Source organism: Rana temporaria, chromosome 3, assembly GCF_905171775.1.
Source record: "Rana temporaria chromosome 3, aRanTem1.1, whole genome shotgun sequence".
Classification (NCBI taxonomy): Eukaryota; Metazoa; Chordata; class Amphibia; order Anura; family Ranidae; genus Rana; species Rana temporaria.
This window is the reverse complement of record NC_053491.1, coordinates 467,020,271-467,046,792: the sequence shown is the minus strand read 5'-3', so window position 1 is coordinate 467,046,792 and position 26,522 is coordinate 467,020,271. Positions and strand designations below refer to the sequence as shown.

General features: G+C 44.6%; 2 protein-coding genes across 2 annotated transcripts in view; both read left to right on the top strand.

Moving 5' to 3' along the window:
• Positions 1-436: 436 nt before the first annotated feature.
• On the top strand, positions 437-12,872 carry LOC120933582 (zona pellucida sperm-binding protein 3-like). The gene is made up of 8 exons (XM_040346866.1): positions 437-938; positions 2,569-2,687; positions 5,271-5,374; positions 5,473-5,650; positions 5,715-5,832; positions 5,914-6,005; positions 9,881-10,005; positions 12,610-12,872. Exons 1-8 carry the CDS (start codon positions 477-479, stop codon positions 12,837-12,839), a joined length of 1,428 nt encoding a protein of 475 aa, XP_040202800.1. The 5' UTR covers positions 437-476; the 3' UTR covers positions 12,840-12,872.
• Positions 12,873-15,543: 2,671 nt separating this feature from the next.
• The window catches only part of LOC120930623, a 33,370-nt gene continuing 22,391 nt past the window's right edge, over positions 15,544-26,522 (top strand). The window contains exons 1-3 of the mRNA XM_040341799.1: positions 15,544-15,563; positions 20,657-20,770; positions 22,202-22,229. Of these exons, the coding sequence (XP_040197733.1) occupies positions 20,663-20,770; positions 22,202-22,229 (136 nt within the window). The 5' untranslated portion in view covers positions 15,544-15,563; positions 20,657-20,662. The remainder of the gene's footprint in view (positions 15,564-20,656; positions 20,771-22,201; positions 22,230-26,522) is intronic.

Genomic DNA, 26,522 nt, shown 5'->3' with positions numbered 1-26,522 from the left:
CCTTACCCTGCAAAAAAACATGCAACCCTTTATTTAAATGCACAGAAAATGTAGTATGGTGCCCTGCAGTGCGCATGCATTGCTGTGCCCCACAACACTGTACAATGGTTGGTGCATTAGCATGTGCCAATGTAATGGTCATGTGTGACAGTAATGTGTGACAGTAACACTCATTTTACTGCAAGTTGCTGTATATCAAAGATATGAATGGTACTGATTGATGGTTACCCCGATGGAATAAACACATACTAGTGTTAGCGATCAAATGCTACTCGTAGTAAATGGCCACTAGTCATTTCAGGAGCGCAATTGAGCGGCTTAAATAGTTTGGATGATTTATTTTGCATGAAGATTTCTCATTTGTTGGGGAGGGCAGGTCGGTAGGTGTGATGATCCTGATCTGCCCCAGCTGGGGAAGGATTATAAAGGGCAACTCCCTTTTTCAGGCACATTGTGTTGTTCATCTTGCAGTCAGGATGGGTTGGACAATAAGGACATGGGTCAGGCTGGCGCTGCTGCTGGTGGCTCTGGGGTTTGGCAATTTTGGTGTTTTGGCAAGACAAAAGCGCCAGTCTGATTGGTGGAGGAGCCACCAGAGAGTTGCACCTGGCCAGGACTTTTCTAGAGGGAGCCTCAGAAAGCCCAACTGGGGAGGCCTTGACCCTCTGTATGGGTTTGGGGCTTCCAGTGGTGGTTCACTTAGGGGACATGCTGGTGGGAGGCTTAGAGATCTGCCACAGACTGGGCGCTCTCCCATCAGTGTCCAGTGTGGAGAGGATTCCATGACTATCAGTGTCAGGAGGGACTTCTATAAGAATGGAAGGTTGGTAAAACCCTCTGATCTGAGCCTGGGATCCCAAGGCTGCAAGCCGAGTGCCCCAAGTACTGACCCCATCGTCTTCCAGGTGGGCCTCCAGGACTGTGGTAATGTTTTGCAGGTAAATCTTTCTGGGAAATGTCAATGAGGAGTTGTTGCTTATCTATGCAACTCTGTTCAGCTTGTCTTTGCTTCTCAACTTATAGGGAAAAATATGTCTTATTTCCACTTCGCTGCTTTCTGTGTTGCCTGTCAGTTCACTGGACAGGCTCCACTTGTAAAGCTTTGATTTAAAGAGATTCAGTCTGCCATGTGTGGACTTGGGGTGTGTGGGTGTTATTTTTTTTGTGCAAAGAGGGGGGGGGGGGAATCTTGACATGTTTAACTATTGCTGAATCAGGGTGGAGGGAAGCTGAACTGGAAACGGTGGTTTTGTACTGGCTATGCTGGCAGGGATGCGTATTGGAGGCTACATATCTACAAAGTAGGTTTGCCACCTGTCCAGGTTTTACCCGGACAGTCTGGGTTTAAGTTCACCTGGACACATTAGTGGCAGCACCAGTCCTCCTATCTCCCCTCCCAATTGGCTTCCAGGGTTTTTTAATTTATATTGGGGGGGGGGGGGGGGGTGCTTTAACTGGGGTACAGACTGACCATATTTGATTTAACTATGTTCCTTAGGCCTCTTTCACACTAGGGTGGGAGGTATGTTGGGGGTAAAGCACAGCTATTTTTTACTGCCAATTTTGCGGCACTATTTGGCCACCCGAGGTGTGTGTGTGTGTGTGTGTTTTTTTTTTTTTTTTTTTTTTTTTTTACCCCTCGCTAGCGGCTGAGAGGGTTAAAAACCGCCTCTGCAGAGGTGCTTTGCTAGCGGTGTCCCATTGATTTCAATGGGCGGGAGTGGTATACACTCCGCTCCAAAGATGCAGCTAGCAGGACAGTTTTTACTGTCCTGCTAGCATACCGCTCCAGTGTGAAACTAAAATGCAAGATTGCGAATGACCGCGCCGCAATGTATTTACGAAAGTACAAAATTACGAATTTTGAATCAACGAAAATAAAACTGTTTCGAAAATACAAACAGTCCGAATGGGAAAACGTGTCTTATGAAATTGGAAAACAAAGTTTTTGATGTGCACATGTGTAATACGCACTTTCACTGTGTAATACGAACTTTCACTGTGCCAGCAAGGAGATTGTTCTCCCTGCTGACGCTGTGTGTGTCTATGACCACATTGTTGTCATTGGGTGATATTGTGGCCCATCATTCAGCTGCATCATTGATGCCATTGTAAAGAATTGGGTTCCTGGTCTGTAGGCGGAATTGTATCACATTGTTGGTATCGGTGGATAACAATGGTGCCCCAAGGGCCAGATAAATGCAGGAAAATTGCCGCATTTGGGGCCCCCGGGCAGCAGTTTGGAGACCACTGCTCTGATTTGAAGGGTAACTGCCTGGGAGGGATTGTATAACATGTCAACTTTTGACCAGGATTTTTCTACCTCTTGGGCAGCTGGCCATGGTTTGTGGTTGGTTTACTCCTCTCCTTGGGTACAGATCATACCTACAGTCTCAAGTTAGTGCTAAATGATTAAAAGGCCAATGGGTGGTTTACTAATGGTAGCAAGCTGATTTGTGAAAACCTCCTGGCTAGACTCTATTGAAGTGAGAAGTGTGTTTTATATTCATCCATGTAAGATTTACTCATATACTGGATATCCGTGTAACATTGTGTTTTTTGCCCTAGATGACGCCAGATTGGATGATCTACTCCACCACTCTTACCTATAGCCCAGCCTCTTCCGCAAATGTCCCTATTACCAGGACTAGCTCAGCTGTCCTCCCCATCAATTGCTACTACACCAGGTGAGTATTGAGGACTATGGCAGATGTGAGGGGGATATTTTGCCTTTGTATACACCTTTGCTCAGAGCTGAGTGGAAACTCCTAAGTTACTGCGGCCATAGAAAGGGCACCCTGCAAAATGGCAATGCTTACCTGGGCCTCAATCTTTGTGGTTTGTTTTCCACATGCCTGACTTCAGGTGTATAATGCACTTTGTCCCCCACTGTGTACTATATTTCTCTTGGGAGTTCAGTGGAAGACCACAATCCCCTGTGTAGGGGTTTGGCAGTTACAAAGCTTGAGGATGGAAATGCCTGGGGCATAGGTGGTGTCAAGTATTGATAGTTTGCTTGCAACCAGGGTCGCCATCAGGAATTATGGGGCCCCTTACACAGCTTCAGGTATGGGCCCCTGGAGCAGAGAACGGGGGGGGGGGGGGTACTGCCACCTCAAATTAAGAATTGAGAAGGGGGGGTGCCACCGCTAATTGATTGAGAAGTGGGGGTGCCACAAATTGGGGGGGCAACCCTTACAAAAAAGGGAAAAAAATATTTAATGTATAAAAAGAAAAGGGGGGGGGGGTAGCCTCTAGGCCTCTTACAGGTGTGTACTGCCTGTACCCCCCCCCCCCTGATGGCGGCACTGCTTGCAACAGTCACTAAAAACTCTGCAGAAACATAACAATTGGTAGTTTAACACTTAAATAAATGGTAGTTGTGGTGCAAACATTGTCACATGCAAGTAGTTCATGGTTGCAATAAACCCCATTTCTTGAGGGCATTATCAAGTATTTAACACCAAAATTTACTTTTTACTCATTTGCAGGCTGGTTAATATACCATTGAAAAGATTACGTTCTGATCCTCCCAAAAAATCCAAGCGTGCAGGAACTTCCCTCTGCTATACAAAAATCTCAAGCTGTGTTGGAAGCCCTGCTTGATTCTTAACTACAGAACACCACCTGCTTATGTTGGGTGGGGAGGTGTTCTATAGTCTGTCCTGTAACAAATTTTGACCAATTCGGAAAAGTTAATTCGAATATTCAAAAAATCTGAAACGTTAAAGTGGAGGTTCACCCTAAAGAATTATTAACATTAGAGCCAGCAAAGTAAGGGCATATACTTTCGGCAGGTTTTTATTTATTAATTTTTTTTTCCATACTTGGCTTTTTATATTCTGATTTGGTCCAGGGCTTCCGCGTTCTGATGACTCCAGGACTGGGCGTTCCTATCCCTTCGCGCGTCACTAGATTTCCGGAAATAGCCGAGCTGCGAGTCGGCACTATACGGCGCCTGCGCCCGCCGTGTAGAGCTGACTGCGCAGGCGCCGTATAGTGCCGACTCGTGGCTCAGCTATTTCCGGGGGTAGCTCCTTTGGTTGGTCCTCGCCCACTACTAATTAGGTCCCAGGGCACTTAAGTTTTTTGACATTATATACAGTCAATACAGATCCTCACCTTGCTGGGGGCGTTTCCACCGTCCACAACCTAGGTGAGACTTTGTCTCCACCAAGGAGTGAATCTGTATTCACAGGCCCAAATCTCCTGACGAAGCTACATTTGAGTAGCGAAACTGGTTGAGAGCCTGATCTCTATGACCCCCTCCGCCTGATCGTTACCCGCAAACTAGGGCCAGTTATACCATCTTCATTAGGTGTTGGCTGGTCGTATAATCAATTGTTCTACACTACCATCTCTGTAATTTTAAAATACTGTGTATTTCTCAAGTTATTTAAGTTATGTTTATGTTTTAATAAATTGAACTTTTTTACCTATCATACTCTATTGATAACTGATTTACCTAAGTACCGACCTAGTCCAATAGCCCTTGCCTTTTTCCCTTAGTTTTTCTGGGTCTCTGGGGTCCCAGATAAATCTTACCTCTATTCAAATTATGATAGGATGATGGTACTTTCATGTTACGCTTTTCTTTCTTTACTGAGAGGTTTCCTTATAAATCAAGTACAGGAGTAACATTCATGGTAGAGAATGTTGGAAACTTCAGTCGGGGACCCAACCAGCGGAGGTGACGCTTGCTTGCAGATTAGGCTTGTGTGTCAAGCCAGGGACCAAGCCAGTCGGCAGGGGTGAAGCCAGAGCAAATTTAACACAGACCCCTTTCACACTGAAGGTGTTTTTCAGGTGCTTTAGTGTTGAAAAATGCCTCATCTGCAGTCCCAGTGTGAAAGTTGAGTGCTTTCACACTGGGGCACTGCACTGGCAGGTTGTTTAAAAAAAAAAAAATCCTGAAAGCAGCATCTTTGAGGCGCTTTAGGAGTGGTATATGCACCGCTCCTAAAGCACCCCTGCCTATTGAAATCAATGGGCAGTGGCGCTTTGCAAATGCTTTTAACCCTTTATTCGGCCTCTACCGCTGTTAGAGTGGAAGGGTTCTAAGAGCTGGCAATAGTATGTGCTCAACATGAATACCAAGCCACTGCATTTTATTTGCCATAACAATTTTCCTCAGCTTGTGGTGAAAGCTTGGCTAATAGAGCTTGGTTAGTAAGGAGGTCTCTGCTAATGAGAATTTTTAACTTGGTTTAAATGGGAACACCATAGGGTTTTGTCTAACACTATAGTGCTAAAATCTTCTTTTTGTCCAGACACGGCAATGTGAGCAGCAAGGCTGTTAGGCCAACATGGGTTCCATTCAGCACCACAGTGAACAATGAAGAGAAATTGAACTTCTTCTTGCGTCTGATGGATGGTATGTATGAGCAGTAATCGGGGTTGGGTCAAACCCTTTCTAATCTTTATTCCCAGTCCTACATCTGATTTTTTTTTTTTTTTTTTGGGGGTCTACAGATGACTGGAGTGGCCCCAGAAATTCCACGGTCTACCAATTGGGTGATATCCTCTACATAGAAGCCTCTGTGAACATCCAGAACCATATCGATCTGACCCTGTTTGTTGACAACTGTGTGGCCACCATATCTAATGATATGAACTCATCGCCTCGCTATGAGATCATTAATGCCAATGGGTATGTTCATCAGGTGAGGTGGGGGTTTCTATGATATCAAACGCTGACCGGTCCTGTTTTGTAGGTGTTTGGTGGATGGGAAGGAAGATTCGTCTTCAGCCTTCATCTCTCCAAGAATTGATTCAGACTCATTACAGTTCACTGTCGATGCTTTCCGATTTCAGAATGTGTATGAGTCTACGGTAAGGGTTATTGGAACACAACTTTTTTTATTTATTTTTTTCTTGGGCTACTTCAATTACAGAATTGCTCTTCTCTTCTAGATCTACATCACGTGTCAGCTGAGAGTTACTGCGGCCACCCAAGTCCCTGACTCTATGAACAAAGCCTGTTCCTACAGCAAAGCCACAAGCAGGTGACCTAAGATTTGTACAATATTTTGGCCACATGAGCCACCCCTCAATTGTTAAAATCTGTTTATGTAGCGCTACCCCCACAGGAGGAACTGCTTGGTAATTTTGGGTTCTTTATCCTGCGCATCAACTCCACACAACCTTGGACATGTGCACTGCCAAATTTTTTTTTATTTGTTTCAGGAAAATCTAAATTTCTTTCGCATTTCCGAAAAGCAAAAAAATCATTTCCAAAAAACGAATGAAACGAAAATATAAAACATATTTTCGGAATTTCAAAAAATTTGGAAATTTCCCATTTTCGAATTTTAGATTTTTGAACTTTCGATTTTTGAATGTTACAATTTCAAAATTTCAATTTTTTTATTTTAATTTCCGAATTTCAGAAACTCAGGTTCTTAATTTTTAATTTCTTTTATTTGGAAATTCGAAATCGATTTCCATAAATCCGAATTTCGGAAATGAAAAAATTCGGAATTTTTAGAAGTTAGAAAATTTGGAAATAACAAATTTTTTTTTAATACGAAAATTCGGAATTGACGAATTTTCGTTAAACAAATTCGAAACTAAGCGAATTGCACGTGTCTAGACATGCCTGATTAAAAGAGAACTAGTGCAAGCACTTGTAAGAACATTAGTATATATTCCTTTACCTTGGCTGTTAATTTGTGCCAGGAAAGACCCCAGACACAGGACTCTTAACCAATAGTCTTAAAGGGGTTGTAAACCCTCATGGTTTTTCACTTTAATGTGTTCTATGCATTAAGGTTAAAACTTGGTGTTGCAGCCCCCCTCCGTTTTTGCTTACCTGGATGCTGTCATCCTCTGTCCAGAACTAGCAGGTCATCTGTAGCTGGTGACCTGCGTCCTGATTGGATAGATTGAATGTGGACACTTGATACATGGAGGAGCCACCAACACTGCTGAGGGACCCCAGAAGATGTGGATCGGGGGCCACTCTGTGTAAAATGAACATACGCAGTGGAGGAAAGTATAACATATGTTGAAAAGTTTACAATCCCTTAAAGTATTGGTACGGGTTAAAATGAATGGTGGCTTAAGCATAAATACAAATGCAAGGTAGCTTCAGTCAGATAGGCCAAATTCTCGTAGAATAGAGTTTTGTACAACTAAACTGGCACTATATTCAAAACTTAATTTGTGTAAAGGAGGGCTATAACTGTTTGTCCCATTAGGCAGATTTTACTTCCCTTCCAGATGACTGTTGAATGGGGGAAGAGGACTTTTTTGACAAGTGTCTTGTCAATAGTCTCTTCTTCCAGGGGCTTTGTTCCCAATATACAAGATTTAGGCTTTCTTCATAATTACGAAGTTTATTCTTCAAGAAGGACAGGCAAAAGACAATGCTTGCATAATGACAGCTGAAAACACATGGCAAGATGGTAATTTCAGAAGGAGGAAATGGATGTTATGATGGTACGTCTTTCTGTTCAGCTTCCATAGAGAAAGCTTCCTGCTGGGTGGGCTTCATACCCCCATCTCCCTGTAGGGTCGGGTGACCCTGAGGTCCTTAACTAGCTACTCACACCACATGGATTCTTATACTGTTTTTAAAAGCTAAGCAAAATTTATTTTAGCACAGCTCCAAGCAAGGTTGTGATGCTCCTGTCAAACGTAACACCCACTTAAGTATATTAAAGTAACATATCTCCACCCACTGTCTTGACGTAGATCTCCAAAAATACATGTAATGTGCTGCAACTGACCTTGTCTGTCCTCAACAACCCTCAAAACTACCATGTTTAAATATTGATTCTCAGAAACTTTTATAACATAAAATAATAATTTCAAAATCTTACAATGGCCAAAGTAGGAAGTGAATGGAAATCCTTGAACACTAAGGGGAGTCCCAATTGGAAGTTTTCCCCCTCTATTTTTGGCAGCAATAAACGGCGCATAAAAGCACTAACTGCAATGTGAATAATATAACTAGAGTGCACTAGTCAACAATGTGGTGCAATGTCCCCTGGGGTGCATCTGAGCTTAAACAATAAGGTAGAGAAGGAAGCGCCACCTCGGTGTAGTATTTAAGACAGCTTGAATGGTATGTTCGTTTGTAGCCTTCCATCTCTGCACAGAAAGATCCAGATCTGAGGCCTTCACCACGGACCACTGACACAGATGAGCCTGTTATTTCCTGTAAGTGTGGTTTGATACTGTGCCATTACAGCTGTCTTAAATACTACACTGAGGTGGCGCTTTCTTTACCTTCTTGCCTACCAAAGACTGCTCTGATGACAGCACCTGCCATTGATCTGCCACGATGTATGATTAACCCCTGAACTGTTTGATTTACTGCTATGGACTAATTGCTTATCTAGCTAACATCCCAGCCATTGTGTGCACCCATGTATTTGACCTTAGTTACCATCACCTTATTCTTGAGCATAAACGATAAAGGTATCTCTAGCAGCTGTAAATGGGCAGTTGTTAGTCCTAACTTCAGCCAGCTAAAGGGGCCCAGTTGTACCACTGGAGCGCATGCGACCAGTTCCAGTCCAGATCCCGAAGATCTGCCTTTGGATGCTGGGTGGCAGACAGCTACTGAGACGCTGTAAATGGACCTGGCTGTTTTTAATTTGTGTGATCTGGAGAAGGATTTGTCTCCCTCACTGGGAAGTGTCCAGTAGAAGGGGTGCAGCTGCCCTAGGGGTTGAGTACTGACTCTGAACAATGGTCCTGGGTAATTGCTTTTGGAATGTAAGTGCCAGAGGTAGTTATGGACTAAGACCCAATCGTAGGGTCTGAGAACTGGCCACTCCCATATGCTCTCAACAGAATCCATGGATGGACTGGCCATTGGGACTACAGGGAGTTTCCCAGTGGGCTGGCCTCAGTGACAGGGGACCGCCGCCCTTCCCGCAGCGCTCACCTTTGGGGAACAGAAGCAGGTGGAGCACCAGAGGAGCATGGGGAAGGGAACAGACAGCTGACTCAACAGCTATGGCCTGGGAGTTTCTCACTTCTGCCTAATCTTGTCCCATAAGGGGGAGCGCCAAACTGATTCTTTGCCCCGGGTGAAATGTCTAACTTCCCCACTGGTAGTGCCTATAAGATTACCAGTACCAGCCTTTCTATTCTAATAAAGTAAAACGGCTAGTGAAGAGGGGGCTTGGGTTGGTCCAGCCCTGTGTATGGAAGCATGGAAAAACTGATCCTGTTACCATGCAAGTGTATCCCATGCCATAACCCCTCTTCTGTTAAACTTCTGAACTGTCAGTCTGAAAAGCTGAGCCTGAATTGTCAGTGTTCATGGGGAAACTGCTTGGGTGACCAGCAACCTCTGTACTATTTTGGGAGCCTTCAGGGGTAGTGATGCACTACAAAGCTCAAATCTAGCAAATGTGACATATTGGCAGGTTTTGGTAAATGGTGCTTCTTGACATTGTTCCAAGATTTAAAGTGGAACTTTAGTCTAAGTCCTGCTAGATTACTCCAGGCTGGCCCCTTTTGCATGCATGTAAGACCTTTAAAAATAAGGGTCTATAATTAAAATCCAGTAATGCCCTCTCGCCTCGCTCAGTTGCTCTATTAGGCACTGCCAAGTCTGTAGAGGCAGATCTACTGAGATCCTATCCTTTACAGCCAAGCTTTTGTTCAACTGCCATGGTCCTGCACATGTGATCAGTTAGGACACAAGCAAATGTGGCAGCAATCCTGGCATTCCAGGCATGTATCTGTTGAAACCATTAAATTGATTGGGTTTGTTCCACTTTATGATTTACTGTTGCTCAGGGCTTCAGTAAAACGGCAGCCGTCAGCAAGAGGAAATTTACAGCACACTAAGTTCGGTAGCATAATTATTGTATGTCCTTGGTAAAGAACATCTTTCTATAACTATCACTCTTGCCTCTAGCTGGTCTGCTGTGGAAGGGTCCAACGACATCTGCCGGTGCTGTGACACAGGAACCTGCAGTGCCCCTTCTGGGGAGCGTGGGTTTTTGGGATCATTTGAAAGAGGACGCTGGAAGAGAGACATTGGTGAGTTTTATTGAAGCCTCAGCCTTGTTATAGGTTACCAACCTTGTGAAATTTGCATGTTTTTTGATGATGCCTACAGTTACAATTTGACAGGTCATTAAGCACGCATCCCAATGAAGTTGGGGTGCATGACAAAACATAGTAACTGATAGTTACACTTGAGATAATGGAAGTCCTGAAGCTTAATTGGGGGTGGGCCCCCCAAAGCACATGGTCCCCATGTTTATGGGGAAAAAGAGCCTCTTCACAACAACCCTGGGCTGTGGTTGTTGTGGGGGGGGGGGGTCTGCAGGTGGGGGCTTATTGGAATCTGGAAGCCCCTTAACAAGTGGGGGCCCAGATCCCGGCCCCCTATGTGAATGGGTATTGGGTACATTGTACCCTTACCCATTCACTTGTATCCTTACCCTTTCACTAAGTGTCAAAGGAGGAACCACAACAGTTTTTGACAATTACTTTATTAAAGGCGTGAAACTGTCCTGTGATGTACATCCATCTTCAATCATGCTGCCCAATGGACCTGAAAAATAGAAAAAACTCTGCCTCCATGGGAGGACTCCCAGTAAAAGCTGTTTTTTGGCAGTTTTTTTAAATGGGCAAGTGTGGGGCCACCTGCTGACTTGACTGGATGACCCTGCCCCCTCTGATGTCGGGTGGGGGTCTCTTGCCTATATAACGGCTTTCAAAGGCAAGAGACAGCAGTTGCTAAGAGGCCTTCTGTCAAGGTGGAGCTTTTTAAATTTTTGGGGTCCGTTGGGTGGTGTGATTGAAAATGGATGTACATCATGGGGGTTCCCCTTAACCACATCAATACACTGTTATAGTGTGTACACTAAAAAGGCCTGCAGTTGCCAAGGCCTGGCTGGGCCAGTGTCAGGCTTGAAGTGACTGAGGACTTGCATGCCAGGCAGGGTGACGGGTGGACCACAGCAGCTCTTACAGGGGTACTGCTACATATAATATAGTGCAGTCAGTGTAAATTTTATAGCGATGGATCCATCGACTGCACTATATACTCTGAATTTATATTTTGTATCTTTTTACACTACCTGCCTAATCTCTATTCAGTCACTATATATGGCTGCCTTGTATAGTGTGGGGCATGGACTTGGCCCCTGAGCCATGATTGGCCAAAGACACCCTGCCTTTGGCCAATCATAGCTCATGGTGCATCATGCTGTGATTGACTAGGTCAGGTGCATGCTTTGGCCAATCATCAACCATCAATGCAGTGCATTATGGGTGAACATCACACAAGCACACCATATGCATGTTCTATGAACATCAGGACCATCCTTAAGATCAATCATATAAATCTTTAATGACATTTTTTTGACAGGATTGACTTGAGTGCTTTGACATAAAATGTAGCTGCTTAATCGCACAAGGATCCCAGTAGTATGCTCTTCAAAGGAGTTCTGTAACTTTCAGCAAGCATCCCCATTGTCGAGGAAAATGCATCTTGTGGAAAAGCACAGTAGCCGCCATTAAAAAAACAAGGGGAAAATGGGTTGCGCTAGAAAATTCAACACAACCTGACAATTGTGCGTATAAAGTGCATGAGTAAAAAAACTGAAAGGGGGGGGACTACAAAAATATAAATATATGAAAAAAATATTGTTTGTCAAAGTGAACAAAAATTGCAAAGTAGTCCCCCTAAATGAGACTAATACCATGTGTGCAAACAATACATTTTGAGTTCAGACATGAAATGCTGTAAATGAAAAGTTTGTCGAATTTCAAAAAACTGTGGAAAGATGAAAGAATACAGTCCACCACCGATTCAGATAAGTGTTGCTTGGAAGGAGGAATTCCTCAAAGGTTACACCAGGGGAAAGGTAAGTAAATGCTCTTACCAGACAAGTTGGACCCTTTTGTTAGATGGGGGTCAAGAAGGCATGTATATCCACCCGATCCAATGATGGGGTGGGGGGGGGGGATCACAGGGGCAATGGGCTACTCGACTTCCAGCTGGTCCTCACCCAGTCCGTACAGGTGGCTATCTCCTCGGAGCGATCCACTCTAGAACTCAGTATCCCACAAGGAACCACAGAGGGAAACAAACGGAGGCTTGAGATGGTGAAGTACCATAAAAACTGAGTTTATTAAAGTGTAACATACACTGAAACAATTTAAAATTGCCAGCAGAAAAAATTACATGGGGGGGGGGGGGGAACGTACACCCGTGCTTCCGGGGTCATGTTGACGTCAGTATGTGGCTCCGCCCAGTAGCCTCCATTGCCTGGCCCCTTGAGGGCAGATGGACAAACCCCAGATGTTTACAGCTGGCTTGTAGTTTGTCACAAAAGCATCTCTGTATTGATGAGGTGAAGGCCTCAACACAATCATTAGATATGACTGGTATGCTTATTTCTTGGTTGCATTTTCTTCTACTTGGGTTGGCATGCAATCCTTTCCAGCAGAGTTGTAAAACATGGGAGTTTTTTCTTTTTCTGCCTTACAGCTAGCAGGCATATATGGTTCTGATCTGTGACACGTCAGCATGAGAATATTGGAGTAATGTTCTAAACAGACCCTGAAAAGTTAACTCCCTGGCAACAAACTGCTCATCTTTACAGCTCTCTAAACCCCTCACTCTTGCAGGTCCTCATTCAGAAGAACATGGCCTGGTCACACTTGGTCCTCTCTTGGTGATTGACGCACAGGATCGGTCAGCCCCCAGAACAGGTCATGGTCACCCTTCCAGAACATCTCAAGAGCCAAGACCTACACAGCTGTGGATGTTGGTGACCGTAGCTTCTGTCAGTCTGGTGCTGACTGCTGCTACTGTCACTTTGATTGGAAAATGTGTCCTGAGCAAATTGTCTTCCTGATGAGCTTTAGTGCAATAAACTTTTGATAAATAATTTGGATTTTCTGTTTTCATTTACGATTGAGTTTTTTTTACATGTTATGGAAACCTGTCTCATTACTGACAATGTATGTAACCACTTGAGTATTAACCTTTGCAGTACCAGGGCCATGTTCAGTGCTGTAACTGTTTGGGTAACAAATTGCTATACACTAATCACAGTGTGTGTGTCCATGGAATGCTCTTGGTGGTATTGCCAATTTACCTTTGTTTTAATCTACTTGCTATGGTTGCTTTCTTATTGTGGAACATCAAACGTCTTTCTCTAACCTTGTCAGACAGCAATAATCTACAAAATGTTTCTTCCTCCATCACCTGGACATTCCTGCTCGGCTCCTTTCCTTAGTGTATCTCTGCTGTTATGTCTTGCGCTTCCAGTACATATTGCAGAATGCATTCTCCCACTCTGCTTGATGGTGATGGAAGTTGACTTTAAGGTTTTCTTGTTATAGGAAGGTGATGGTTAATAAACAAAAAAATACCCACCTGTGCTCAACAAAAGTTCTAGCAATAGTGAACCACTGATCTTTAGCTACTCCAATATTGGCAAGACTTTGCAACCCCCCCCCCCTGTGGACTGGGAAAGCCCAAAGGACTCCTCTGCGTGTGTGGTTTATTAAAACAGATCTATGCTCAAAGTCATCACTATCCAGTGTCCCGCATGGCCTGGTCCCATGCATGAGTCGCAACTACGAGAATTGTTTCTCAATTTATACCACCGAATTAGAGATGCATGTTTAGCCTATAGATATTTCATCCAACCAAAGGCTCAGATGTGTCCGAAATATGCAAAATTTGTCCGAATTTCGATTAGTTGCGAAACAAATTGTCCAATTAGTTCCTGAGTGGTCATAGTACACAGATTGACACTTTTTTGTTGCCCCTGTGTACAAAACTTGCTCCATAAAGACATGGTTAGATGATTTTGGTGTGGAGGAAGTGAGTGTCCTGCACAGAGCCCTGACCTCATGCCTACTGAACACCTTTGAGATGAATTGGAACACCAATTGTGAGCCAGTTCTCATCATCCAACATCAAAACCTAACTGCACATATTTCCCTTTGGCTGAATGGGCACTTCCCACCAGACACACTGTGAAATTCTGTGGAAAGCCCAGGGCCAAATCCATATTAATGGTCAGGGTTCTGAAATGCGATGCCCAACAAGCTCAAAGGTGTGTGATGGTCAGGAGTCCGCCAAACTGCAGTCATATACTGTAGTTTACATGTGCACACACTCTAACACAGGGGTAGGCAACCTCAGCCCTCCAGATGTTTTGAAACTACAAGTCCCATGAGACATTGCAAGATCCTGACAATCACAGGCTTGACTCCTAGAGGCATACCTCCCAACATTTAAAAAATCCAATGCGGGACATCTTGTTGAGCGGGGGGACAAAGTTGTTGAGCAGATCGCAGTTGTTGAGCGGGGTGATTGCCAAGATTGTAGTGGGGGGGGCAGGTTGCTGTTCTCCTACCTCTGTCCCGCCTGCACCATTCCCCTGCAGCCCGCTCCATCGAGAGCAGAGAGACAGGCAGAGGGGAACCGTTGCACTGTGATTGGGCGTATAGCAGTCATGTGCGGAGGCAGGACTTCTAGACACAGACAGGCCAGCCCGACACATGACCCCATACGTCCAATCACAGCACCGGACATCAAACATGGCGGGGGAAACCGAACATGGAGGCACGGAATGTCGCCCCCCCCCCCCCTAAATGTCGCGGACCGAGCCCTGTTTTCCGGGACTCGAGTCTAGTCTGCGGGACACAATTAGAATTGCGGGAGGCATGATGGGATTTGTAGTTTCACCACAGCTGGAGGGCCGAGGTTGCCTACCCCTGCTCTTATACATCAGATCAGTAGAAGCTCATGGTATTTTACCTCTGCAATTTTATGTATCCTCTGTGATCACTGTTCTAAAGTAGGGTGACCGGACAGTCCCTGGGCTGAGCACACTGTCCCCGGACCAAGTCTGTCTCCGGATTGCAGGGACGGTCCCGCTGGGTCCATTGGACAGGTAGTGATTTGAGAGGGGCCGCAGAGGCAGATCTTTCATCAGGCTAATTTAAAGAGCCATCTCTGGGGGTGGGTAGCGGGTTTTCCTGCTCTACCACACTAGCTGCTCTTTGTCCCACATTCCCTGTCTCTTCCGGGTCCCTCTCTCCTGCTAAGCCCAGTGTCGCCCCCCCGAGTTGGCTGCATCCAACAAGAGTTCCCTATCCCCTGGGGACCCCATCTCCTCTGGGGACAGGTAGTCATATCCCCAAAAATTTGAAGAAGTATCTTTTTTTATTTTTTATCTCATGGACGAAATATGAGAAAACGTATATATCATACAATCATTCCATAAACGCATACTGCATATATCATTTGAGGAAAATATGCTTATAAAAAAGTTTACCATTTGCCAATAAAAAAAAAAAAAATATGTCCCCGGATTTCATTTAAAAAAATCTGGTCACCTTATTCTAAACTGGAGACTGCAATTCAAGGCCATGGATTACCATTAGGGAAACAGGAAAAGAAAACCGATTTAAACATTTTAGGACCGCTCTTTTACATTATATGTAAAGCAGTCATAAAAGCTGGAAATCCCCTAGTAAATACTACAGGAGTGGCAAGAGTATTTAAGGTAACTTGTCACATCTCAAAGCAGAACACACAAGAGTACATTGATCTTCTACAGGTAAGACTTGGAATGGGGCAATGGGGAGAAGAGATGTTTGACTGTCTTACAGGGCAAAGACTCAGGCCGCGTACACACGGTCGGTCCAAACCGATGAAACCGGACTGAAGGACCTTTTCATCGGTCCAAACCGATCGTGTGTGGGCCCCATCGGTCAGTTATCCTTCGGTCAAAAATTTTAGAACTTGCTTTAAAATTGAAACAATTGACGCCTAACCGATAAGTCAAAACCGATGGTTAGTACGGAAAACATCGGTTAAAAACCCACGCATGCTCAGAATCAAGTCGACGCATGCTTGGAAGCATTGAACTTCATTTTTCTCTGCACGTCGTGTTTTACGTCACCGCGTTGGACTCGATCGTTTTTTTTTTAATTGATGGTGTGTAGGCACATCAGACCATCAGTCAGCTTCATCGGTTAACCGATGAGAACGGTCCTTCAGGACCGTTCTCATCGGATGGACCGACCGTGTGTACGCGGCCTAATGCCGCGTACACACAATCGTTTTTAATGTCATGGGAAAAAGCGAAGTTTTTCGTTATGTGATTTTTGTCAACCCTGCCTTGCATACACACAATCGTGAAAGAAAAATGCTTGAGCAAAGCGTGGTGACGTACAACGGCACTATAAAGGGGAAGTTCCATTGGGATGGCGCCACCCTTTGGGCTGCTTTTGCTGATTTTGTGTTAGTAAAACTTTGGTGAGAGACGATTCGCGCTTTTCAGGCTTCGTGCTTTTCAGTCTGTTACAGCGTGACAAATGTTCTATCTCCATTACAAACGCTAGTTTTACCAGAACGAGTGCTCCCGTCTCATAACTTGCTTCTGAGCATGCGCATTTTTTTTCCCCGTCGTTAAAGCCTACACACGACCGTTTTTCACGACGTGAAAAAATGGAGCATGTTCTAATTTTTTTTTTTATGGACATTTTTCGAGAAAAATGCTCTGGAGCCTACGCACGATCGTTTTTAATGACCAATTTAAAAAATGGCATTTTCTCGTCATGAAAAACGGTTGTGTGTACGCGGCTTCAGTCCCAGCAAGGGTACTGCTGATTTCATCAAGGCCAACACATGCCTGATAGGATAACTGTTGCCTGCATATATATAAAAATGGTGGTGAGAGAGAAAAATAATAAAAGCGCCATATAGGGATAATGTAACAGGGAAAGGAAGAGAGATATGCCTCGTACACACGACCAGTTTTCCCGTCGGGAAAACTGCCATGACAGCTTTTGGCCGGGAAAACTGGCCCTGTGTATGCTCCATGGCAGTTTTCCCGACAGGAAAACCCGCCGGGAATTGCGCCAGGAAAAATTAGAACATGTTTTCTTTTTTCCTGCTGCGATTCCTGGCGGTCTTTTTCCCGGCAGTTTCCCTATGGGAAACACTGCGGTAAAGCATACACAGGGCCGGGTTTCACGGCCAAAGCTCTCCGACGGCCCGGGAAAATCTCTGGTGTATACACGGGGAAAGTGACCGAGCAGGTTCTCGGTTCAAACCCCCCCCCCCCCGGATTCCTGGTGGACCTTTTACCGCCGGGTTTCCCGATCGTGTGTACGGGGCATAAGAGGTAAAAAGATGGTAAGGGAGAGACAAAAAACAAACAAGATGACAGAGAGAGAAAATAGGAGAGAGAGGGAGAAATTGGCGAGGAAAGGATGAGTGTGGGAATTGTGACGAGGGGTAAGAAACCAGGATTAGAAGACGATAGACAAGCAAGATGAAAGAGTGTGGATGTGCTGCAGGGCCGATCATAGGGTCACAGATGCCTGGGTGCAGAAATATTTCTGGCGCCCCCACATGGGCGTGGTCATCTTACTAACTCCTCCCCTTTACAAATGTTTCTATCGCTAGGACAAACACAGAGATGCTCCCCTAAGAAGTCTTCATTAGTGTCCCCAATCAGAGTCCTCCCCATCAGAGCCCCCCACAGCAGGTGTCCCCCATCAGAGCCCCCCCCCAGCAGGTGTCCCCCATCAGAGCCCCCCACAGCAGGTATCCCCCATCAGAGTCCCCCCCCATCAGGTGTCCCACTTTAGAGCCCCCCACAGCAGGTGTCCCACAGCAGGTGTCCCCCATCAGAGTCCCCCCAGCAGGTGTCCCACATCAGAGCCCCCCACAGCAGGTGTCCCCTATCAGAGCCCCCCACAGCAGGTGTCCCCCATCAGAGCCCCCCCCCCAGCAGGTGTCCCCCATCAGAGCCCCCCACAGCAGGTGTCCCCCATCAGATCCCCCCCACAGCAGGTGTCCCCCCATCAAACCCCCCCCCCCCCCCCACAGCAGGTGTCAGATCAGTACTTGTACAATAGATTCCTGTAGCTCGGGCGCGCTGGGAGCAGAAGCACATTACAGGGGGTGGGGCATATGTGGCATCTTTGGAGACAGACAAGGAGGAGGGAGGGGAGCACTTTGGAGCTTTGGCGTCCCTAGCTCTGCGGCGCCTGGGTGCGGAGAAACCCGTGCACCCTGCCTAGGATCGGCCCTGTGGATGTGCTGGAAAGAGAGAGAAATAGAAACAGAGAAGAAGGAACAAGGATAAAGCCGTCCAGCAGGGACTGGCCAAATTTTCATCCATGTATGAGGTCCGTGGTTGTACAGAATTAGATCTACCGATTAACCTCTGTACAACCACCTAGACAGATTTTTTTCTCAATCAGCGGCGCCAACTAGAGCCGCCAACACTGGTCAGTGTATTCTGACACCGAGGAAGTCTCCCCACTGTGACAATACAATGCCTAAGCATCTGAAAATAAAAGAATAATGTATGGGATGCCTAAAAAGATAAAATAAGTTAATAAGGCAGAGAAAGAAGAAAGAGAGGATGTGCAGGAATTAGAGACAGAGAGAAATAGAAACACAAAAGAAGAAGGATAAGGAGATAAATAGGATAATAAGATGAAGAAAAAGACAGAGAAACAGTGACAAAGGGTGTAAAAAATAAAAAATACAAATTAGTTAGATAAGGAATGACGGGGTATGGGAAGTGGATGAGATAGGAGTAAAAAAAAGAAAGAAGAAGAAGAAATAGTTGAAAGAAAGTAGGAGAAAGTGTACAGATATAGAAATGAGTGTAAGCGGAGAGAATGAAAGAGAGAGAGTGAGAGAGGAAAGGAGTGCAAGAAAAGAGACCGGGAGAGAAGTTAGGCATAGTTCACACCTATGCAGGTTGCAATTTGCATATTCCAGGTGCACAAGGAAAAAGGGGTACCAAAAGGTAACCCAGGTAACTTTGTAGGCACAGTAAACAATAAAGAATATTTGAAAAAATTACAGTATTTATTGAAAAAAGTACATGGTTGAAGTACAAGCATTGAAAAGAAAATTAAAAAACATATATATTGTGTGTACGAGGCATTAGAGAGAGAAAGGATACAGAAAAAAGAGAGAAAATCTAATGAGAAGGGAATGGAGAGAGAAGAAGGGTAAAAAAAGAAGAGAGGATGCCATACGTGGTCACAATAGTGGTGGATTTTGGTCATTTGCAAAAAAAAAAGTAAATGTTTGTTTATTTTTTTGATTGTGGCAATAGTTAAGGTTTTTATTTTGTCCAGATATGGGATTTAACCACTTAAGCACCAAGTCTGTTTTTCAGACTAGGTGTTTACACGTTAAAAAAACCCCCAAACATTATAAAAAAATAAATTCTAACGCCCTAGAAAATAAAATGGCAGTCATTGCACTATTTTTTGGCACACCGGTCTTACAAGCGCACTTTTTTTTTCGAAAAAAAAAAAACACTTTTTTTTATTAAAAAACAAGACAACAGTAAAGTTAGCCCAACTGTTTTTATATTGTGAAAGATAATGTTACATTGATTAAATTGATATCCAACATGTCACGCATCAAAAATTGCGCCCCGCTTGTGAAATGGCGTCAAACTTTTACCCTTAAAAATCTCCATAGGCGACATTTAAAAAAAAACTCTACAGGTTGCATGTTTTGAGTTACAGAGGAGGTCTAAGGCTAGAATTATTGCTCTCGCTCTAACGATCACGGCGATACCTCACGTGTGGTTTGAACACCGTTTTCATATTCAGGCGCTACTCACGTATGCATTCGCTTCTGCGCGTGAGCTCGTCGGGACAAGGCGCTTTAAAAAAAATATATATTATTTATTTTACTAAATTTTATTTATTTTTACACTGTTTTTGAAAAAAAAAAATTGTATCACTTTTATTCCTATTAGGGCTCTTTCACACGGAGCGGACCGTTTCTGGGTCCGCTCCGTGTGTCCGCCAAAGCTCAGCGGGGATCCCCGCTGAGCTGTCGGCGGATAGGGCGGTCCCCGCACACTGTGCAGGGACCGCCCTGTCTCTGCTCCGCTGTCCCCTATGGGGGACCGGATGCAGACGGACCGTCTGTCCGTCTGCATCCGGTCCGTTCCGCCGAACGGAAGAAAAATAGGGTTTCTTCCGTTCGGAAAAGCGGATCCCGACTGACGCGGACGCTAGCGGATGCTCCATCCGCTAACAGACGCGTTCCCATAGGGATTCATTACAAGTCCGTTAACGGACTTGTAATGAACGGACGAACGGTCCGCTGGTGTGAAAGGACCCTTACAAGGAATGTAAACATCCCTTGTAATAGAAAAAAGCATGACAGGTCCTCTTAAATATGAGATATGGGGGTCAAAAAGACCTCACGTCTCATATTTACACTGAAATGCAATAAAAAAAATAAAATAAAATTGTCATTTGAAAAAATGAAAAAAATAAATTGGTATGGAGACGCGTGGGGGCCATCTTGCCCTCACTCGTATCTATGGCCAGCACGTGAAAGGACCTGATCGCCTCCGCCGCTGGCGACGGCTCTGGTAGGCAGCGGAGGGCGGCACCTCTCCCGCCGCCGATAACAGTGATCTTGCGGCGAATCTGACACAGTGACCACCATTATTGTTTACAGGACCGCCGCTTGAAGAGATGGAAACCTTGGTTGTGGCAGCAGCTGCTGCCATTACCGAGATATCCCTCTTCAAGGAGGGACGTATATAGTCGTGTGGTGGTCCTTAAGTGGTTAAATAAACAAAATCTGATTTTTTTGACCGGCTAAGTGGCCTTATGCCTGATCCATTCCTCTTTGTGTGTTCCATAGACTGCCATGGATGCGGTTCGTGTCCAGCCTCAGGGACCGGGAGCTATCACACTTGTCCAGCAAGGTGTAGCAACATCAGCAGTTGTTCCTGAGGCGCTGAAATGTCTTGTCGGGGTAAGAAAAAACCTTCTAGTGAATTTTATTTTATTCATTCGCATTAGTAGCATTCTTAATAATTCATAATCTGTCAGACCACTCAAATGTGATACTTGATATGTGTAGATTCATGACTGCTGAGGCGCAATGGGCCCAGGTACAAACTTAATGTAACATAAATGTATAGAAACCCTCACCCCAATAAATAAACACACTTACAGCCATTAGGTTGGAAAGGGCAAGGCCACAGCTTTATTTAAAATCCAACACATAACATGTGAACACTTTTAAACCGGTGTAGGTCACAGTTGTACTGTGAGCAGGGCCGCCATCAGGGGGGTACAGGCAGTACACCTGTAAGGGGCCCGAGGGCCCCAGGGCCCCGGATGGCAACACCCCTTTAAAATATATATATATATATATATATATATATATATATAATATATTTATATTTTTTTTGTTTTTATTAAAAGGCCCAGAGGTCCCCAGGGCCCCGGATGGCTACCCCTTTTTTTATATATATATTTTTTTCTTTTTTGTAAGGGGCCCAGAGATCCCCAGGGCAACCCCCCCCTTTTTAATTTTTTTTGTTCGTCAGCACCCAAAGCCCCCGACCTCAATTCACGCCCCCCGCTTCTCAATTCGCGCCTACTTCCAATTTCCAATCAAGAGCATAGTCAATTACAGCCACTTTTATGCTGGCAAGGTCAAGAAACCGCAGCAAGCTGTAACATACCATAAAAAAAAGGGCGGGAGGGTGGGCAGCTCTTTCAGCCATGTTGCTCAAAAGACCCAGAATACCCTGGGGCAATACTTTCTTAAGCTCAGCCCAAGCCCATCCCCCATAGTTCAACCAATCCTTGGTGACCACTCAGCCACCTTGTCCTGCACCTGGCCATGCCCCCATCAGTCAAGGCTCTCTTTCCCTAAGGGGGTTTAAGAGGCCTTCACCCGCCAACACCTTACAACTTTGTGTTTTTGCAGATAACTTGAGGGGGCAGAATTAATTTGAATGTAACATTCTTTAAACACATAGCAACCACCACACGACGATATACGTCGACACAATGGCACGGGCAGGCAAATGGGCATACCTGTACGTCCCATTAAGTTTACCGCTCGCGGGTCCCAGGAACTCGATGTTCCCAGGCTGCCCCCGCAATTGCGGTCGGCAAAGGCAGATGTAACCACTTGTCTACTACGTCATGGTAGATAAGTCGTTGAGGGGAAAATACCTTTTACAAACATGCCCCCAAATGTTCCCTACATTTGCAGTCATTTTCTTTTTTTCCTTTTTTTTGGACCAGAAGGACATTCTTTTTTATTAGAAGAATATACAAAATAGGTGCACAATACAGCATGAACTCAGGGAGTTAAAATATATATATATATATACTGTATGTATTGTATGCTCTAAAATCTAATTACAATTCTAATTTCCTATTTTAGGTGGAAGAGGTTATTTTAAAAGATAAAGGTAAGTGAAGATATGCAAAAGACATTGACTAATTCTTAATTTACCTTAGACCTATTCCGTGTTGTGAAAGGCAGTGAGGGAGATTTACTAAAACTGGAGAATGCAAAATCTGGTGCAACTCTGCATAAAAACCAGCTTCCAGGTTCTATTGCCAAAGCTTAAAGGGTAACTCCACTTTTGTGGGGAAAAAAATAGCAATAAAAAAAAAAAAAAAAAACAGCATATACAATTGCAACACAAGTCATATTGTAATTGGATGTTATTAAAATTTACCTTTCCCCTTTAATCTGCAGCTCTCTAATTTTCTGTAAAATGCAATATGGCAACCTGGAGAATGTGTACAGTACGCACCCAAGAAACACCAAAAAAATAAGATATTTAGGTTTACACACAAGGTGTCAATAGCAACTACTGTAGGTACCAAGAGGGAAGCGATAAGATTTTGAGCAGGTGGTATAGAACTCCAGAAGTACTGAAGCGTATATACCCACAGGTTTCCAATCTCTGTTGGCGGTGTCAAGGGACTGTTGGCACTATGATACACATTTTTTGGGAATGTCCAGAAATACGGAACTTTTGGGAAATGGTCTCAGAAACAATAAAAGGAATGATCGAGGTTTCACTTGGAGACAATCCAGCTGCCTTCCTACTTTTTGACATCCCTATGTGGACGGAAAAATATAAAAACTCATTGTTGAGACATTTGCTGTCAACAGCAAAAGCATGCATTCCATCTCTTTGGAAAAGTTATGTGGGTAGATCCACATACAAATACATTGGCGCAGCGTATGTGAGATACGCTACGGCGCTGTAACTTACTTTAGGCCGGTTTGAATCCCCAAAGAATTTGGGCCGTAAGTTACGGCGGCGTAGTCTATCTCTGGCGGCGGAATTCAAATCGGCGATTAGGGGGCGTGTTTCATTTAAATGAAGCGCGTCCCCGCACCGAATGAACTGCGCATGCGCCGTCCCTGAATTTCCCGCCATGCATTGCGCTAAATGACGTTGCAAGGACGTCATTTTTTTTAACATAGACGCGACTTACGTACATTCCGATTCACGGACGACTTACGCAAAAAAAATAATAATTCAAAATTAAACGCGGGGAACGACGGCCATACCTAACATGGCAAGTCTAACTATACGCGACGAAATAGCAGCTTTAACTATACGCCGGAAAAAGCCGACTACAGGCGACGTAAAAAAAATGCGATGGCCGCTCGTACGTTCGTGGATCGTCGGAAATAGCTAATTTGCATACCCGACGCGGAAAACGACGTGAACGCCACCCAGCGGACGCCGAAGAATTGCATCTTAGATCCGAAGGCGTACTAAGACGTACACCTGTCGGATCTAACCCAGAGGCCGTCATATCTTGTTTTGAAGATTCAAAACAACGATACAATGCGGGAAATTTGAAAGTACGCCGGCGTATCAGTAGATACGCCGGCGTACTCGCTCTGTGGATCTACCCCTTAGTCTCCAAGTAAAGCACAGTGAATGGCAAAAATATCAGAAGTGCAATTCATGGAAAACCTCACTATGAGTATGAAAGAGCAGGAAGACAAATATCGGCCGATCTGGGCTCCCTATGTTGCATATAGGGAGCGGGTGGGATGAGGAGAGGAAAAAACAAGAAGGGAAGATTTAAGGATAGAAGGAGAGGGGAGGAGGAGAACATTTTTCATGTTTTTTTGTTTTTGTGTTTAACTATTCTAAGATTAAACCGATATCTTCGGTTTACTTCTTTCTCTGGGGGAGGGTAGTATCGTAGTGGAGGGATCAGAGAGATAGCTAAATCACAAGGAAATAATTAAGGATAGTAATAAAACAATACAAGCTTAAAGATTAAGTTGGAACCTGGGAGAGGAGTAATTAACAGTGTTGAAGAGTACAATAAGTAGAATGCATGCAAGATGGTATATCTGTGTAGCGCTACCCCCGAAGGAGCCGCTGATTTGTTATTGGGATCGGCATATTGAGTTACCTTAATGTGGCGTATGGGTGTAGTTGGAGAACAAAGCAGTGAGCGAAGGTCCAGACAGCGAATAAAGGTTTTCCAATGCATTATTTCCTGGCCAACTTGGCCAACATCAACTTCAAATGGGAAGAAAAGGTTGATGAGGAGAAGAAGGGAGAACCTTGCGATTTCAGACCTGGATATGAACCGAGCAGTCCTGCTCTCAGTAGTATCAACTTGTGATCGTCACCACTCTTTCTGAGTGGGTGTGAAGTGCCCCCGGACAGACCCCTCTCACAAGCCTGGCAGCCGAGGTGTCACTTTGGATTTGCTGGAGGAACGATCTCTCTCACAGACCTGGCTCTAGGGCCTCTGCCACAGGCCAATTACTTTAGGTGAGTTAAATGGATGAATGGAGCGAATCCTCCCAGTAGGTTTTAGCATAGGTCACCAGATGACAGCAAAGCGTACCTGTCAACATTCTGGTCACCAGATCCCCGATTGGTTTGTTCAAGCCCTGTTGGACAACCTGCCTCCGGGTTCCCCTCAAGCCGACCCCCCAATCGAACGGCACCCAGCCTGGGATCCTCTCAATAGAACTGGGGACCCAGTAAGTCACTGGAGTCCCCTTTTACCTCCGGATGAGGTTTTGTGTAGCCTGCAATTCTGGCCTGGTGGGCTGCGCTGGCGGGGATCCATGGATACGCGCACCCTGAAGGTGGATGCCGCACCTGGAATCGGGGACCTCCGCAAAGACTTTCTAGCACATGACACCTGTCACAGATATACCCCTCCCCAGCATGCCTCGCGAGGGAAAACTCCTCTAATTGGCTGCTGGGGAAAGTTGCTCTACCAGAACCCCTCTGGTGCCAACTGCTGGCCAGGGATGGCACCGCATCCCTGGAGCACAGACTGACCCAGTGGACATTTCTAGAATGACAGAAGTCCCAATTTAAATAAATTGTGAATAGGAGCAAAGTAACTCTCCTATTCCCCACTAACTTTAGCGTAGTGCCCATACTGAAAGTAAGGGGGCGCTACATCTGTAAAGATGTATTATGACTATCTCTGTGAAAAGAAAAAAGGGGAAAAATATTGAAATAAAGAATAAAAAAAAAAAAGAAACACCATTTAAAGCGGGGGTTCACCCTAAAAACAATTTTCTAACATTAAATCCAGCATACTGCCGACATGAACAGTATGCTGGTATTTTTTTTTTTTTTCCGTACATACCGTTATATTGTAATTTTCCCCCCGGCTTCCGGGTTTTCTGATTCCGGCGGGACTGGGCGTTCCTATTTAGGAGGTAGATGATTGACGTCTGGTGAAAAACTTCCCAAGGCGCATAAGGCGCGTCACCAGTTTTCTGTAAATAGCCGACCTGCGAGTCGGCTCTATATGGCGCCTGGGCAGTTAGCTCTACACGGCGGGCGCAGGTGCCGTATAGAGTCGACTCGCAGGTCGGCTATTTACGGAAAACTGGTGACGCGCCTTATGCGCCTTGGGAAGTTTTTCACCAGACGTCAATCATCTACCTCCTAAATAGGAACGCCCAGTCCTGCGGGAATCAGAACACGGAAGCCGGGGGAAAATGACAATATAACGGTATGTACAGAGAAAAAAAAATACCAGCATACTGTACATGTCGGCAGTATGCTGGATGTAAAGTTATATAATTGTCTACACTAAGTCGGATATTAGGCATCCCCTGCAACAAAAATATAATTTTTGGTGAGATAGTCCCAATAGGAAATCACATCTAAAGGCATGTAGATCCTACAATTTTCCTCATTAGAGCCCTGCAGGTGCAGCAGCTGGTTATTAATTATTAACCACTTAAGCCCCGGACCATTTTGCAGCTAAAGGCCCCTTTTTGCGATTCAGTACTGCGTCGCTTTAACTGACAATTGCGCGGTCGTGCAACGTGACTCCCAAACAAAATTGATGTCCCTTTTTTCCCACAAATAGAGCTTTCTTTTGGTGGTATTTGATCACCTCTGCGGTTTTTATTTTTTGCGCTATAAACAAAAATAGAGCAACAATTTTGAAAATAATTCAATATTTTTTACTTTTTGCTATATTAAATATCCCCGAAAAATATATAAAAAAAAAAATGTTTCCTCAGTTTAGGCCGATATGTATTCTTGTACATATGTTTGGTAATAAAAATCGCAATAAGCCTTTATTGATTGGTTTGCACAAAAGTTATAGCGTCTACAAAAGTTTTATGGCATTTTTATTAATATATTTTTTTTTTACTACTAATGGCGGCGATCAGCGATTTTTATCGTGACTGCGACATTATGGCAGACGCATCGGACACTTTTGACACA

Coding starts and splice junctions, on each gene's coding strand:
- LOC120933582 (XM_040346866.1), top strand. CDS start 477: ATGGGTTGGACAATAAGGACATGGGTCAGGCTGGCGCTGCTGCTGGTG. Junction 939..2,568: donor ACTGTGGTAATGTTTTGCAG/GTAAATCTTTCT, acceptor TTTTTGCCCTAG/ATGACGCCAGATTGGATGAT. Junction 10,006..12,609: donor ACGCTGGAAGAGAGACATTG/GTGAGTTTTATT, acceptor TCACTCTTGCAG/GTCCTCATTCAGAAGAACAT.